Below are 16987 nucleotides of genomic sequence, written 5' to 3' on the forward strand. Positions count from 1 at the left end.
CCAGCCCCATACATGTCTGCTGTCATTGCTCCACACTCACCCAATCAGTGACTCCTCCCCCAGCTGGCTTCCTCCATCCTGCATGGCCTGGGACAGCGCTGTCAGAGGGAGCTTTTTCTGTGGCAGGAAATACAGGCATCATGGGATTTGTAGTTCTATTGCTCAACACAAGACATGTTACTGTATCATGTTTCATCTCGGACACCCAGAACTAAAATGTTGTATTATGCGTCAGATGCTCTAAGTTCTGGGGGGAGACGTGTTAGAAAATATACTAATGAGACTAGCGAAGTGTCCACCCCTCGAAACACAAACTCTTAGCCAGTTCTGGGCAAGTCTATTTGGAATTATAAAGGTCCATGTATCGAACACGAGATAAGGAGACAATTCTGCAGTGAAAGTAATGACAGTAATGCCAGTCATATAATCATCACTGGGGCGGGTCTGGCTAACAGAGGATTGGAAAGATAGTGGAGGGTTTAGAGAGGCTTACTCCACATGTCTGTCCATTTAGTCTATCCTCTATTTACTGAGACATGCTGTGCAGTGATTGCAGAGGAGAGAGAACATTGAGATGATGACTAACTTGGGGAACTTCTCTAGCGCTCAAACCCTACCATGAAATAACTCAAAATGACAGTAATTGCACATCTTTCATTGACATTAGTATGTGGTTAATGTGGATGTCTGAGTTCGAGGTAAGAGCTGTTCACAACACTTCTCCCTGAGAAGGAGAGATACAAGAGGTGAGGTAAAGAAGGAAAGATAGAAGAGGAGAGGGTGAGAAGGAGAGGTAGAGAAGGAGAGATACAAGAGGAGAGGGTGAGAAGGAGAGGTAGAGAAGGAGAGGTAGGGAAGGAGAGATACAAGAGGAGAGGTAAAGAAGGAAAGATAGAAGAGGAGAGGGTGAGAAGGAGAGGTAGAGAAGGAGAGGTAGAGAAGGAGAGATACAAGAGGAGAGGGTGAAAAGGAGAGGTAGAGAAGGAGAGAAAAGAGGAGCGGGTGAGAAGGAGAGGTAGAGAAGGAGAGGTAGAGAAGGAGAGATACAAGAGGAGAGGGTGAGAAGGAGAGGTAGAGAAGGAGAGATACAAGAGGAGAGGTAAAGAAAGAAAGATAGAAGAGGAGAGGGTGAGAAGGAGAGGTAGAGGAGAGATAGAGAAGGAGAGATACAAGAGAGGGTGAGAAGGAGAGGTAGAGAAGGAGAGGTAGAGAAGGAGAGATACAAGAGGAGAGGGTGAGAAGGAGAGGTAGAGAAGGAGAGGGTGAAGGAGAGGTAGAGAAGGAGAGATACAAGAGGAGAGGTAAAGAAGGAGAGATAGAAGAGGAGAGGGTAAGAAGGAGAGGTAGAGAAGGAGAGATACAAGAGGAGAGGGTGAGAAGGAGAGGTAGAGAAGGAGAGGTAGAGAAGGAGAGGTAGAGAAGGAGAGGTAGAGAAGGAGAGGTACAAGAGGAGAGGTAAAGAAGGAAAGATAGAAGAGGAGAGGGTAAGAAGGAGAGGTAGAGAAGGAGAGATACAAGAGGAGAGGGTGAGAAGGAGAGGTAGAGAAGGAGAGATACAAGAGGAGAGGTAAAGAAAGAAAGATAGAAGAGGAGAGGGTGAGAAGGAGAGATACAACAGGAGAGGGTGAGAAGGAGAGATACAAGAGGAGAGGTAAAGAAGGAAAGATAGAAGAGGAGAGGTAGAGAAGGAGAGATACAAGAGGGAAGGGTGAGAAGGAGAGATACAAGAGGAGAGGTAAAGAAGGAGAGATACAAGAGGAGAGGTAAAGAAGGAAAGATAGAAGAGGAGAGGGTGAGAAGGAGAGGTAGAGAAGGAGAGAGACAAGAGGAGAGGGTGAGAAGGAGAGATACAAGAGGAGAGGTAAAGAAGGAAAGATAGAAGAGGAGAGGTAGAGAAGGAGAGATAGAGAAGGAGAGATACAAGAGGAGAGGGTGAGAAGGAGAGGTAGAGAAGGAAAGATAGAGGGGAGGGTGAGAAGGAGAGGTAGGGAGGGTGAGAAGGAGAGGTAGAGAAGGAGAGGTAGAGAAGGGGAGATACAAGAGGAGAGGGTGAGAAGGAGAGGTAGAGAAGGAGAGATAGAAGAGGAGAGGGTGAGAAGGAGAGGTAGAGAAGGAGAGATACAAGAGGAGAGGGTGAGAAGGAGAGGTAGAGAAGGAGAGATACAAGAGGAGAGGTAAAGAAGGAAAGATAGAAGAGGAGAGGGTGAGAAGGGAGATACAAGAGGAGAGGGTGAGAAGGAGAGATACAAGAGGAGAGGTAAAGAAGGAAAGATAGAAGAGGAGAGGTAGAGAAGGAGAGATACAAGAGGGAAGGGTGAGAAGGAGAGATACAAGAGGAGAGGGTGAGAAGGAGAGATACAAGAGGAGAGGGTGAGAAGGAGAGATACAAGAGGAGAGGGTGAGAAGGAGAGATACAAGAGGAGAGGTAAAGAAGGAAAGATAGAAGAGGAGAGGGTGAGAAGGAGAGATACAAGAGGATAGGGTGAGAAGGAGAGATACAAGAGGAGAGGTAGAGAAGGAAAGATAGAAGAGGAGAGGGTGAGAAGGAGAGATACAAGAGGAGAGGGTGAGAAGGAGAGATACAAGAGGAGAGGGTGAGAAGGAGAGATACAAGAGGAGAGGTAAAGAAGGAAAGATAGAAGAGGAGAGGGTGAGAAGGAGAGGTAGAGAAGGAGAGAGACAAGAGGAGAGGGTGAGAAGGAGAGATACAAGAGGAGACGTAAAGAAGGAAAGATAGAAGAGGAGAGGTAGAGAAGGAGAGATACAAGAGGAGAGGTAGAGAAGGAGAGATACAAGAGGAGAGGTAAAGAAGGAAAGATAGAAGAGGAGAGGGTGAGAAGGAGAGATACAAGAGGAGAGGGTGAGAAGGAGAGATACAAGAGGAGAGGTAAAGGAAAGATAGAAGAGGAGAGGGTGAGAAGGAGAGAGAAGAAGAGGGTGAGAAGGAGAGGTAGAGAAGGAGAGAGAAGAAGGGAGGGTGAGAAGGTGAGGTAGAGAAGGAGAGATATAAGAGGAGAGGGTGAGAAGGAGAGGTAGAGAAGGAGAGATACAAGAGGAGAGGGTGAGAAGGAGAGGTAGAGAAGGAGAGAGACAAGAGGAGAGGGTGAGAAGGAGAGATACAAGAGGAGACGTAAAGAAGGAAAGATAGAAGAGGAGAGGTAGAGAAGGAGAGATAGAGAAGGAGAGATACAAGAGGAGAGGGTGAGAAGGAGAGGTAGAGAAGGAAAGATAGAGGGGAGGGTGAGAAGGAGAGGTAGGGGAGGGTGAGAAGGAGAGGTAGAGAAGGAGAGGTACAAGAGGAGAGGGTGAGAAGGAGAGGTAGAGAAGGAGAGATACAAGAGGAGAGGTAGAGAAGGAGAGGTAGAGAAGGAAAGATAGAAGAGGGGAGGGTGAGAAGGAGAGGTAGGGGGAGGGTGAGAAGGAGAGGTAGAGAAGGAGAGGTAGAGAAGGGGAGATACAAGAGGAGAGGGTGAGAAGGAGAGGTAGGGGAGGGTGAGAAGGAGAGGTAGAGAAGGAGAGATAGAAGAGGAGAGGGTGAGAAGGAGAGGTAGAGAAGGAGAGAGAAGAGGAGAGGGTGAGAAGGAGAGGTAGAGAAGGAGAGATAGAAGAGGAGAGGGTGAGAAGGAGAGGTAGAGAAGGAGAGATAGAAGAGGAGAGGGTGAGAAGGAGAGGTAGAGAAGGAGAGAGAAGAGGAGAGGGTGAGAAGGAGAGGTAGAGAAGGAGAGAGAAGAGGAGAGGGTGAGAAGGAGAGGTAGAGAAGGAGAGGTAGAGAAGGAGAGATACATCAGGAGAGGGTGAGAAGGAGAGGTAGAGAAGGAGAGAGAAGAGGAGAGGGGGAGGAGAGGTAGAGAAGGAGAGAGAAGAGGAGAGGGTGAGAAGGAGAGGTAGAGAAGGAGAGGTAGAGAAGGAGAGATACATCAGGAGAGGGTGAGAAGGAGAGGTAGAGAAGGAGAGAGAAGAAGAGAGGGTGAGAAGGAGAGGTAGAGAAGGAGAGAGAAGAGGAGAGGGGGAGGAGAGGTAGAGAAGGAGAGAGAAGAGGAGAGGGGGAGAAGGAGAGGTAGAGAAGGAGAGAGAAGAGAAGGAGAGATAGAAGAGGAGAGGGTGAGAAGGAGAGAGAAGAGGAGGGTGAGAAGGAGAGGTAGAGAAGGAGAGATAGAAGAGGAGAGGGTGAGGAGGAGAGAGAAGAAGAGGGTGAGAAGGAGAGGTAGAGAAGGAGAGAGAAGGGAGGGTGCGAAGGAGAGGTAGAGAAGGAGAGATATAAGAGGAGAGGGTGAGAAGGAGAGGTAGAGAAGGAGAGATACAAGAGGAGAGGTAAAGAAGGAAAGATAGAAGAGGAGAGGGTGAGAAGGAGAGGTAGAGAAGGAGAGGTAGAGAAGGAGAGATACAAGATGAGAAGGAGAGGTAGAGAAGGAGAGATACAAGAGGAGAGGGTGAGAAGGAGAGGTAGAGAAGGAGAGATACAAGAGGAGAGGGTGAGAAGGAGAGGTAGAGAAGGAGAGATACAAGAGGAGAGGTAAAGAAGGAAAGATAGAAGAGGAGAGGGTGAGAAGGAGAGGTAGAGAAGGAGAGGTAGAGAAGGAGAGGTAGAGAAGGAGAGATACAAGAGGAGAGGTAAAGAAGGAAAGATAGAAGAGGAGAGGGTGAGAAGGAGAGGTAGAGAAGGAGAGGTAGAGAAGGAGAGGTAGAGAAGGAGAGATACAAGATGAGAGGGTGAGAAGGAGAGGTAGAGAAGGAAAGATAGAAGAGGGCAGGGTGAGAAGGAGAGATAGAAGAGGAGAGGGTGAGAAGGAGCAGTAGAGAAGGACAGATAGAAGAGGAGAGGTGTGATAATATTGGATGAGAAGGAGGTAGAGAAGGACAGATAGAAGAGGAGAGGGTGATAATATTGGATGAGAAGGAGGTAGAGAAGGACAGATAGAAGAGGAGAGGGTGATAATATTGGATGAGAAGGAGGTAGAGAAGGACAGATAGAAGAGGAGAGGGTGATACTATTGGATGAGAGGGAGGTAGAGAAGGAGCGATAGAAGAGGAGAGGGTGATACTATTGGATGAGAGGGAGGTAGAGAAGGACAGATAGAAGAGGAGAGGGTGATACTATTGGATGAGAAGGAGGTAGAGAAGGACAGATAGAAGAGGGTGATACTATTGGATGAGAGGGAGGTAGAGAAGGAGAGTTAGAAGAGGAGAGGGTGATACTATTGGATGAGGAAGTAGAGAAGGAGAGTTAGAAGAGGAGAGGGTGATACTATTGGATGAGGAGGAGGTAGAGAAGGAGAGATAGAAGAGGAGAGGGTGATACTATTGGATGAGAAGGAGGTAGAGAAGGACAGATAGAAGAGGAGAGGGTGATACTATTGGATGAGAGGGAGGTAGAGAAGGAGAGTTAGAAGAGGAGAGGGTGATACTATTGGATGAGGAAGTAGAGAAGGAGAGGTAGAAGAGGAGAGGGTGATACTATTGGATGAGGAGGAGGTAGAGAAGGAGAGGTAGAAGAGGAGAGGGTGATACTATTGGATGAGGAGGAGGTAGAGAAGGACAGATAGAAGAGGAGAGGGTGATACTATTGGATGAGAGGAGGTAGAGAAGGACAGATAGAAGAGGAGAGGGTGATACTATTGGATGAGGAAGTAGAGAAGGAGAGTTAGAAGAGGAGAGGGTGATAATATTGGATGAGGAGGAGGTAGAGAAGGAGAGATAGAAGAGGAGAGGGTGATACTATTGGATGAGAGGGAGGTAGAGAAGGACAGATAGAAGAGGAGAGGGTGATAATATTGGATGAGAGGGAGGTAGAGAAGGACAGATAGAAGAGGGTGATACTATTGGATGAGAGGGAGGTAGAGACGGGCAGATAGAAGAGGGGAGGGTGATACTATTGGATGAGGAGGAGGTTGAGAAGGACAAATAGAAGAGGAGAGGGTGATACTATTGGATGAGGAAGTAGAGAAGGAGAGTTAGAAGAGGAGAGGGTGATACTATTGGATGAGGAAGTAGAGAAGGAGAGTTAGAAGAGGAGAGGGTGATACTATTGGATGAGGAAGTAGAGAAGGAGAGTTAGAAGAGGAGAGGGTGATACTATTGGATGAGGAGGAGGTAGAAAAGGACAGATAGAAGAGGAGAGGGTGATACTATTGGATGAGGAGGAGGTAGAGAAGGACAGATAGAAGAGGAGGGTGATACTATTGGATGAGGAGGAGGTAGAGAAGGAGATTGTCTTACGTGTCTCTTTTCTGCCTCCGTTCCGATGTGACCCTGTAGACAGGTGACCAGTCTCTTGTGTGCGTTGTGGGACACCAGACGGACCAGCTCCATGCGCCTCTCGATCTGCAATCACACATTCACGCTCATGATCATCAGAAGAAACACAGATGAACACAAGCACACACATTGTCACAAAACACACAATAGAATGGTACCGCAATATAGTCTTTCTCTATATCAGTAGGTTTTATCCAACCCTGTTCGAGGAGAGCTACCCTCCTGTAGGTTTTATCCAACCCTGTTCGAGGAGAGCTACCCTCCTGTAGGTTTTATCCAACCCTGTTCGAGGAGAGCTACCATCCTGTAGGTTTTATCCAACCCTGTTCGAGGAGAGCTACCATCCTGTAGGTTTTATCCAACCCTGTTCGAGGAGAGCTACCCTCCTGTAGGTTTTATCCAACCCTGTTCGAGGAGAGCTACCCTCCTGTAGGTTTTATCCAACCCTGTTCGAGGAGAGCTACCATCCTGTAGGTTTTATCCAACCCTGTTCGAGGAGAGCTACCCTCCTGTAGGTTTTATCCAACCCTGTTCCTGGAGAGCTACCATCCTGTAGGTTTTATCCAACCCTGTTCCTGGAGAGCTACCCTCCTGTAGGTTAACCCCAACACTGTTCCTGGAGAGCTACCCTCCTGTAGGTTTTAACTACAACCCTGTTCCTGGAGAGGTACCCTGCTGACAACCCTGATCTATACCGTTGTTGTACCAATGTTTTGCATTTCTGTTTCATTCAAATATATATACTGTATGTCCATTGCATAATGGTTATAGACCTAGTTCTGTGAAAGGATTGAGTGGAAGAAGCTGTTTTGACTGGCTGGTTCCTCCTGGTTGCCGCCTAGTAACGGTTATTCACATCCCTACATAATGTGTCTTAACAGTCAGCAGACAGATGGAGGGCTGTTGAGGAAGAACCAGCAGGATTGATACAGATAGTGCTCTCTGCAGGGAGCAGAACTAGGCTACATTAGATTATCTTAATAATAATGCAAGACAGGTTAGAGAGATATGCGTATGAAGAACAGATGAATCTATGGGAATTTGAGAAGGGATATATTGCTCTCCATGGGTGTTATGATCAGTGAACTGTTAATACCAGGACCCTATCAATGCAAAGCAGAAGACTGATGTATTACATTTACAGCAAACTATCACACCCACTATCACCTTCCGTAGCCCACTATCACCTTCCGTAGCCCACTATCACCTTCCGTAGCCCACTATCACCTTCCGTAGCCCACTATCACCTTCCGTAGCCCACTATCACCTTCCGTAGCCCACTATCACCTTCCGTAGCCCACTATCACCTTCCGTAGCCCACTATCACCTTCCGTAGCCCACTATCACCTTCCGTAGCCCACTATCACCTTCCGTAGCACACTATCACCTTCCGTAGCCCACTATCACCTTCCGTAGCCCACTATCACCTTCCGTAGCCCACTATCACCTTCCGTAGCCCACTATCACCTTCCGTAGCCCACTATCACCTTCCGTAGCACACTATCACCTTCCGTAGCACACTATCACCTTCCGTAGCACACTATCACCTTCCGTAGCACACTATCACCTTCCGTAGCACACTATCACCTTCCATAGCACACTATCCCCTTCAACAGCACAATATCACCTTCCATAGCCCACTATCACCTTCAACAGCACAATATTACCTTCCATAGCCCACTATCACCTTCCAGCCAATATCACCTTCCATAGCCCACTATCACCTTCAACAGCACAATATCACCTTCCATAGCCCACTATCACCTTTCCTTCCATAGCCCACTATCACCTTCAATATCACCTTCCATAGCCCACTATCACCTTCAACAGCACAATATCACCTTCCATAGCCCACTATCACCTTCAACAGCACAATATCACCTTCCATAGCCCACTATCACCTTCAACAGCACAATATCACCTTCCATAGCCCACTATCACCTTCAACAGCACAATATCACCTTCCATAGCCCACTATCACCTTCAACAGCACAATATCACCTTCCATAGCCCACTATCACCTTCAACAGCACAATATCACCTTCCATAGCCCACTATCACCTTCAACAGCACAATATCACCTTCCATAGCCCACTATCACCTTCAACAGCACAATATCACCTTCCATAGCCCACTATCACCTTCAACAGCACAATATCACCTTCCATAGCCCACTATCACCTTCAACAGCACAATATCACACCCACAAACTTTACAAAGGGAAGTGATCCAATGATGGTGTTGTTGATGGGAAGAATGGAGATATGGATATAGGGTCCACACCCTCACTCCACTGTGCTCTATTTCAGTCTACTTCTGGTATGGGGCTGTGATCAAATAGTCATCAAACTGTTCCAGTCCACAACCTCGAAAAGGAAACACAATGAGGGGATCTTAGTACAGACTAAAGATGTGCCTGTGTGCTCCATCCCCTATAGCAGAGATATTTAACTCTGCCTCTACGAGGTCTGGGGCCTGATGCTTTTCACTTGTACCTGATCATTCATTCCACACACCTGGTGTCCCAGGTCTAAATCACTACATGGTTAGAGGGGAACAATGAAAAGGTGCTGTGGAACTGGCTTCCAGGTCCAGAGTTGAGTTTGAATGCCCTAAATTATGTTGTTTTAGTATGAGCCTGTAAATAAATAATCATATTCAACAAACTATTCGAGTCTACAAACTAAACTACTGTATAAAAAGGAAGTGAAGCAGGGGGTTTTAACTTGAACATGTGTTTATGAGATCCACACACAGTGGCCTTCTTAGTGTACGTCCTGTATGGGACTATGAGCAAAAGTATTACAGTCAGCAAACTCTTATTCCAAGCAAATGAAAACCCAACGCCATGTGTGTAACTAAAGGAGGGGGTTCTGGAGGATAGTGATTTGCCTATACAGTCCACAGTAGTCTGATAAACTTTCAGCATGAGTGTGTTGTTCTCTGTTGCTAAGTGTCTTCTTCCTCTTCTGTTTCACTGTAACCACCCAGCTGGTTCTGCAGCCACGGTATTGGCTGGGAGAGCCCTCCCACACTCTCTCTCCGTCTCTCTTAATCTCACGCTCATGCTCTCTCTCGCTCTTGTCTCTCTCTCATGCTCTCTCTGGTGCACTCTCTCTCTCTGTCTCTCTCTCTCTCTCTGGTGCACTCCCTCTCTCTCTCTCCCTCTCTCTCTGGTGCACTCTCTCTCTCCTCTCTCTGGTGCACTCTCTCTCTGGTGCACTCTCTCTCTGGTGCACTCTCTCTCTCTCTCTGGTGCACTCTCTCTCTCTCTCTCTCTGGTGCACTCTCTCTGCTCTCTCTCTCTATCTATCTCTCTCTCTGGTGCACTCTCCACCGCACACTCTCAATCCCATGCATTTCCCTCCAGCTGCTTCTCCATGCCAGCTGGGGTGAAGCGCTCTCTCTCTGGATCCAATTGATTCAGTGTAACAGTGATCCTGGGCAGTGATTCATGTCTGCTAGTAATAACTGTAATGTGTATCCAGACCCTCATCACTGGGTGCCAGGGTAGGGCTGCGTCCCAAATGGCACCCCCATACCAGTAGTGTACTACTTTGTCCAGGGCCCATAGGGTTCTGGTCAAAATTAGTACACTATACAGAGAATAAGGTGCCATTTGGGACACAACCTTGATTTAGTACAGAAGGTGGTGGTCAAAAGAGAAGGAGTTAACAGCAATAACAGCAATGGAGAAGTGACTACTGAAAACAAGCACGGGTCTCATTCAGCACTACTGATGGGAAGAAACAGACAGAGACAGATAAACAGAATAATATATAGTATTACACCCTGCCCTGGAGGCTGGCCTGGAGGCTGGCCTGGAGGCTGCCCTGGAGGCTGCCCTGGAGGCTGCCCTGGAGGCTGGCCTGGAGGCTGGCGAGAGATGAAATAAGGAGTACATACACACAGACCCCACCCTCACCTTCCTCCCTGATGTTTAAAGGTTTACAGGCCTATTATTGAGGATGTATTTTTCCAGCAGACAGCCCAGATCAGTAGCCAGTAAAAACAGTCAGTGGAATGAGCAGCCAGTTGACCCCTGACCCTGGCTCAAAGGAAATATGGAACATCCAGTGCAGTGAGTCAGAGCAGTGCTGATGTGGGGTTTAGGCTTTGTCCTCTGAGACAGCTTCTCTCTCTCTCTCCCTTTCTCTTGGTGTCTCTCTCTCCCCTTCCCCCACCCATCTCTCTCAAACAAAATAAAATGTTATTGGTCACATACACATATTTAACAGATGTTATGTTATTGTGGGTGTAATGAAATGCTTTTGTTCCTAGCTCCAACAGTGCAGTAGTATCTAACAATTCACATCAATCTAAAAGTTAAATAATGGCATTAAGAAATATATAAATATTAGGATGAGCAATGTCAGAATGGCATTGACTAACATACAGTAGAATAGAATACAGTATATACATATGAAATGAGTAAAGCAGTATGTAAACATTATTCAAGTGACTAGTGTTCCATTATTACACACACACTGTATATAGATTTTTTTCTATTGTGTTATTGACTGTACGTTTGTTTACTCCATATGTAACTCTGTGTTGTTTGTATCGCACTGCTGGGCTTTATCTTGGTCGCGTCGCAGTTGTAAATGAGAACTTGTTCTCAACTGGCCTACCTGGTTAAATAAAGTTTCAATCAAAAAGTGAAGTGACCAGTGATTCCATGTCTATGGCAGCAGCCTCTAAGCTGCAGGGTTGAGTAACCGGGTGGTAGCCGGCTAGTGATGGCTATTTAACAGTCTGATGGCCTTGAGATGGAATCTGTTTTTCAGTCTCTCGGTCCCTGCTTTGATGCACCTGTACTGACCTGGCCTCCCCCAACATCCCCAGGTGTCAGTCCAGTCCAGCAGACACGGGCCGGTCTGGCAACGCCAGCTCCTCTCCTGTTACTGATTCAAACATGTCCAAACAACATGACCACTTAGCCATTTAAATACACAGAGGCCCTGCATAACTAAAGTGCCACATTCCAACAGGCTAAACTAACATTCAGTGCATGTTGAGGAAAGTTGGTGATGTATCATGTTATTGAACGTGATCTGCACACTAATATCTACCCCTTGGAGATAAATAAAGTGGATTAAACTAAATTGAGCTGTGCCTTGTTAGACCATAATAGAACAAGGAAACTATGACTGTATCTATAGACTAAACCCTATGGTGTAGGGAGGGCTATCCTTTCTGGAGTTGGGTAATAAAACACATTGCAAGCAGACACACCTGTAACTTGCCAGATGGATAAGGCTAACATTATGAATGAATCAACTGTGGTAAACTAGAGGTTTACAAGATGTCTGCATGCCATTTGCTACAATACCTAGTCTCTCTTGACACATTGAGCTACAGTACCTGGTCTCTCTTGACATATTGAGCTACAGTACCTGTTCTCTCTTGACACATTGAGCTACACTACCTGGTCTCTCTTGACATATTGAGCTACAGTACCTGGTCTCTCTTGACACATTGAGCTACAGTACCTGGTCTCTCTTGACACATAGAGCTACAGTACCTGGTCTCTCTTGACAAATTGACTTAAAGTACCTGGTCTCTCTTGACACATTGAGCTACAGTACCTGGTCTCTCTTGACATATTGAGCTACACTACCTGGACTCTCTTGACATATTGAGAAGTAGTACCTGGTCTCTCTTGACATATTGAGCTACACTACCTGGACTCTCTGGACATATTGAGCTACACTACCTGGACTCTCTTGACATATTGAGCTACAGTACCTGGTCTCTCTTCGACATATTGAGAAGTAGTACCTGGTCTCTCTTGACATATTGAGTAGTAGTACCTGGTCTCTCTTGATATATTACCTGGTCTCTCTTGATATATTGAATTATAGTACCTGGTATCTCTTGACAAATTGAGCTACAGTACCTGGTCTCTCTTCACAAATTGAGCTACAGTACCTGGTCTCTCTTCACAAATTGAGTTATAGTACCTGGTATCTCTTGACATATTGAGCTACAGTACCTGGTCTCTCTTGACATATTGAGCTACAGTACCTGGTCTTTCTTGACATATTGAACTACAGTACCTGGTCTCTCTTGACAAATTGAGCTACAGTACCTGGTCTCTCTTGACATATTGAGCTACAGTACCTGGTCTCTCTGGACATACTGAGTAGTAGTACCTGGTCTCTCTTGACATATTGAGCTACAGTACATGGTCTCGCTTGACATATTGAGCTACAGTACCTGGTCTCTCTTGACATATTGAGCTACAGTACCTGGTCTCTCTTGACAAATTGAGCTACAGTACCTGGTCTCTCTTGACATATTGAGCTACAGTACCTGGTCTCTCTTGACATATTGAGCTACAGTACCTGGTCTCTCTTGACATATTGAGCTACAGTACCTGGTCTCTCTGGACATACTGAGTAGTAGTACCTGGTCTCTCTTGACATATTGAGCTACAGTACCTGGTCTCGCTTGACATATTGAGCTACAGTACCTGGTCTCTCTTGACATATTGAGCTACAGTACCTGGTCTCTCTTGACATACTGAGCTACAGTACCTGGTCTCTCTTGACATATTGAGCTACAGTACCTGGTCTCTCTTGACATATTGAGTTATGGTACCTCGTCTCTCTTGACATATTGAGTAGTAGTACCTGGTCTCTCTTGATATATTGAATTATAGTACCTGGTCTCTCTTGACATATTGAGCTACAGTACCTGGTCTCTCTTGACATATTGAGCTATCCACCCGCAAACAACAAATTGTGGGTTATATCTGTATATCATACTGTATCTGTTGAAATTAATTGAATGTGTCTGCCATCTGTTTGTTTACGGTGTCATTGTTTATGTGTATGCATGTGTTTGTATATGCAGGCATATGTGTATAGACATGCCTGTATACACTGAGTGTACAAAACATTATGAACACCTGCTCTTCCCATGACAGACTGAAGGTGAAATAGAGTAAAAGCTATGATACCTTATTGATGTCACTTGTTAAATCCACTTCAATCAGTGTTGAGACAATTCAACATGGATTGTGTATGTGTGTCATTCAGAGGGTGAATGGGCAAGACAAAAATCCCCAAAAGTTCCCACAAGGATAGTAAAATGAGAAAAATTCTACCTTGTGGGGACATTTCCCACAACCCCATGAGGACAAAGGTTATTTAAGCTTAAGGGTTCGGAGTTAGGTTTATGGTTAGGTTAAGAGTTCGGTTTAGGGTTAGGTTAAGGGTTCGGAGTTAGGTTTAGGGTTAGTGTTACAGGTTAGGGTTAGGTTAAGGGTTCGGAGTTAGGTTTAGGGTTAGTGTTACAGGTTAAGGTTAGGTTAAGGGTTCGGAGTTAGGTTTATGGTTAGGTTAAGAGTTCGGAGTTAGGTTTAGGGTTAGTGTTACAGGTTAGGGTTAGGTTAAGGGTTCGGAGTTAGGTTTAGGGTTAGGTTAAGGGTTCAGAGTTAGGTTTAGGATTAGGTTAAGGTTTAGGGATAGTGTTACAGGTTAGGGTTAGGTTAAGGGTTCGGAGTTAGGTTTAGGGTTAGTGTTACAGGTTAGGGTTAGGTTAAGGGTTCGGAGTTAGGTTAAGGGTTCGGAGTTAGGTTAAGGGTTCGGAGTTAGGTTAAGGGTTCGTGTTACAGGTTAGGGTTAGGTAAAGGGTTCGGAGTTAGGTTTAGGGTTAGTGTTACAGCTTAGGGGTTAGGTTAAGGGTTCAGAGTTAGGTTTAGGGTTAGGGTTAGTGTTACAGGTTAGGGGTTAGTGTTACAGGTTAAGGGTTAGTGTTACAGGTTAGGGTTAGGCTAAGGGTTCGGAGTTAGGTTTAGGGTTAGTGTTACAGGTTAGGGTTAGGTTAAGGGTTTGGAGTTAGGTTTAGGGTTCGTGTTACAGGTAAGGGTTATGGTAAGGGCTAGGAAAAATAAATACAATGATTTTAGGTCCCCACGAGGGTAGAAGAACATAATGTGTGTGTTTGTGTGTACATGTAGGCATACTTGTGTTTGTATATGCAGGCAATACCCTTCAAGGGTGAAAATGTCTGTATAAAACCCACCAGGCTCCAGAAATTAACTCTGAATGCTGGAACTAGACTGTCATCCATGTGATACGAACCATAGCCCTGACTTGGACTGCCCTCACGCTCAGAGAGACATTAGCATTCAACTAGCGAAGCACATTCCAGTGAGGAGGGGAAATAGATAGTAGGAGTGTCTTGGGCAGCACAAAGCACTTCTGCAGGAGCAAAGTTTAGCTGAGGGAGAACTTAGGGGAGGGAATCCCTATCTCCTGAATTCTTCCCAGGGGAGAGTCTTGAGGGAGTTAAAGGCTGTGTCTCAATACATGTAAACCGCTTCTTACTGCATTCTCACCCAGGAAGAGTCAGTCAGTATAGCAGGGAGTTAGGATGTGTTTCAATACATGTAAACAGCTTCTTACTGCATTCCCACCAAGGAAGAGTCAGTCAGTATAGCAGGGAGTTAGGATGTGTCTCAATACATGTAAACAGCTTCTTACTGCATTCCCACCAAGGAAGAGTCAGTTAGTATAGCAGGGAGTTAGGATGTGTCTCAATACATGTAAACAGCTTCTTACTGCATTCCCACCAAGGAAGAGTCAGTCAGTATAGCAGGGAGTTAGGATGTGTCTCAATACATGTAAACAGCTTCTTACTGCATTCCCACCCAGGAAGAGTCAGTCAGTATAGCAGGGAGTTAGGATGTGTCTCAATACATGTAAACAGCTTCTTACTGCATTCTCACCAAGGAAGAGTCAGTCAGTATAGCAGGGAGTTAGGATGTGTCTCAATACATGTAAACAGCTTCTTACTGCATTCTCACCAAGGAAGAGTCAGTCAGTATAGCAGGGAGCTAGGATGTGTCTCAATACATGTAAACAGCTTCTTACTGCATTCCCACCAAGGAAGAGTCAGTCAGTATAGCAGGGAGTTAGGATGTGTCTCAATACATGTAAACAGCTTCTTACTGCATTCCCACCAAGGAAGAGTCAGTCAGTATAGCAGGGAGCTAGGATGTGTCTCAATACATGTAAACAGCTTCTTACTGCATTCCCACCGAGGAAGAGTCAGTCAGTATAGCAGGGAGTTAGGATGTGTTTCAATATGTGTAATCAGTTTCCTCAGCCTCAATTTACAGTAAGTACCTCCATCATGGTCATTCATATGTGAAAGATTGGATTTCACTCTCCTTTCCATATCACTGTTATGTTATTTCAGTTTGTGATTATGAAGATAAGAGCAGAAGAGTGGAGGAAAGGAAGCCATTCCTGACTATTGAGATGCAGTCTCTTATTTATAGTCAATACCTTTCAACTCAGACTATGAAGTCAGCCTAAAATCCCATAGTCATTGTGATAATAACCAGTAAGTACAGATTCTATACATTGTCCACTGTCTATGTAGTTTCAGCATCCCTATCCATTCCTGTTGTTTGTTTATTCAGCCCTAGAAACTGTCGCTGTTAATCAGGTGCTTATGCTGTGTGAATATTAAGACAAGCTTAGGTTCACAGTTCACTAAGGCAGGTCCTAAAAGTGTGACTCAAGTCATTTTTATGAAGAGCTGAGAGAGGTGTAGAGTTGTCTGGCACTCACACTCCCTCTTTCACTTCCTCTGCTCCACTTTTAACACACTCCTTCCCTCTCTTAAAGACAATGTCTATTCAATAGAGCATGGAGACTCACTTTCTTTCACACTCTCTCTCTCCTCCGCTCAGTTAACATACACTCTCTCTCCTCCTCTCAGTTAACATACTCTCTCTCCTCCTCTCAGTTAACATACACTCTCTCCTCCTCTCAGTTAACATACACTCTCTCCTCCTCTCAGTTAACATACACTCTCTCTCCTCCTCTCAGTTAACATACACTCTCTCTCCTCCTCTCAGTTAACATACTCTCTCTCTCCTCCTCTCAGTTAACATACTCTCTCTCTCTCCTCCTCTCAGTTAACATACTCTCTCTCTCTCCTCCTCTCAGTTAACATACACTCTCTCCTCCTCTCAGTTAACATACACTCTCTCCTCCTCTCAGTTAACATACACTCTCTCCTCCTCTCAGTTAACATACACTCTCTCCTCCTCTCAGTTAACATACTCTCTCTCTCCTCCTCTCAGTTAACATACACTCTCTCCTCCTCTCAGTTAACATACTCTCTCTCTCTCCTCCTCTCAGTTAACATACACTCTCTCTCCTCCTCTCAGTTAACATACACTCTCTCCTCCTCTCAGTTAACATACACTCTCTCTCCTCTCAGTTAAAATACTCTCTCTCTCTCCTCCTCTCAGTTAACATACACTCTCTCTCCTCCTCTCAGTTAACATACACTCTCTCTCCTCCTCTCAGTTAACATACTCTCTCTCCTCCTCTCAGTTAACATACACTCTCTCTCCTCCTCTCAGTTAACATACACTCTCTCTCCTCCTCTCAGTTAACATACACTCTCTCTCCTCCTCTCAGTTAACATACACTCTCTCTCCTCCTCTCAGTTAACATACACTCTCTCTCCTCCTCTCAGTTAACATACACTCTCTCTCCTCCTCTCAGTTAACATACACTCTCTCTCCTCCTCTCAGTTAACATACACTCTCTCTCCTCCTCTCAGTTAACATACACTCTCTCCTCCTCTCAGTTAACATACACTCTCTCTCCTCCTCTCAGTTAACATACACTCTCTCTCCTCCTCTCAGTTAACATACACTCTCTCTCCTCTGCTCAGTTAACATACACTCTCTCTCCTCCTC

General features: G+C 45.5%; 1 protein-coding gene across 1 annotated transcript in view; it reads right to left on the bottom strand.

Moving 5' to 3' along the window:
• LOC135528763 (rho GTPase-activating protein 17-like) overlaps positions 1–16987 on the bottom strand; it is a 50792-nt gene that overhangs the window by 15317 nt on the left and 18488 nt on the right. The window contains exons 3-4 of the mRNA XM_064957830.1: positions 6217–6321; positions 41–117 (exon numbers count right to left, since the gene is read on the bottom strand). Coding sequence (XP_064813902.1) covers positions 41–117; positions 6217–6321 — 182 coding nt within the window. The remainder of the gene's footprint in view (positions 1–40; positions 118–6216; positions 6322–16987) is intronic.

Source organism: Oncorhynchus masou, unplaced genomic scaffold, assembly GCF_036934945.1.
Source record: "Oncorhynchus masou masou isolate Uvic2021 unplaced genomic scaffold, UVic_Omas_1.1 unplaced_scaffold_1028, whole genome shotgun sequence".
Taxonomy (NCBI): Eukaryota; Metazoa; Chordata; class Actinopteri; order Salmoniformes; family Salmonidae; genus Oncorhynchus; species Oncorhynchus masou.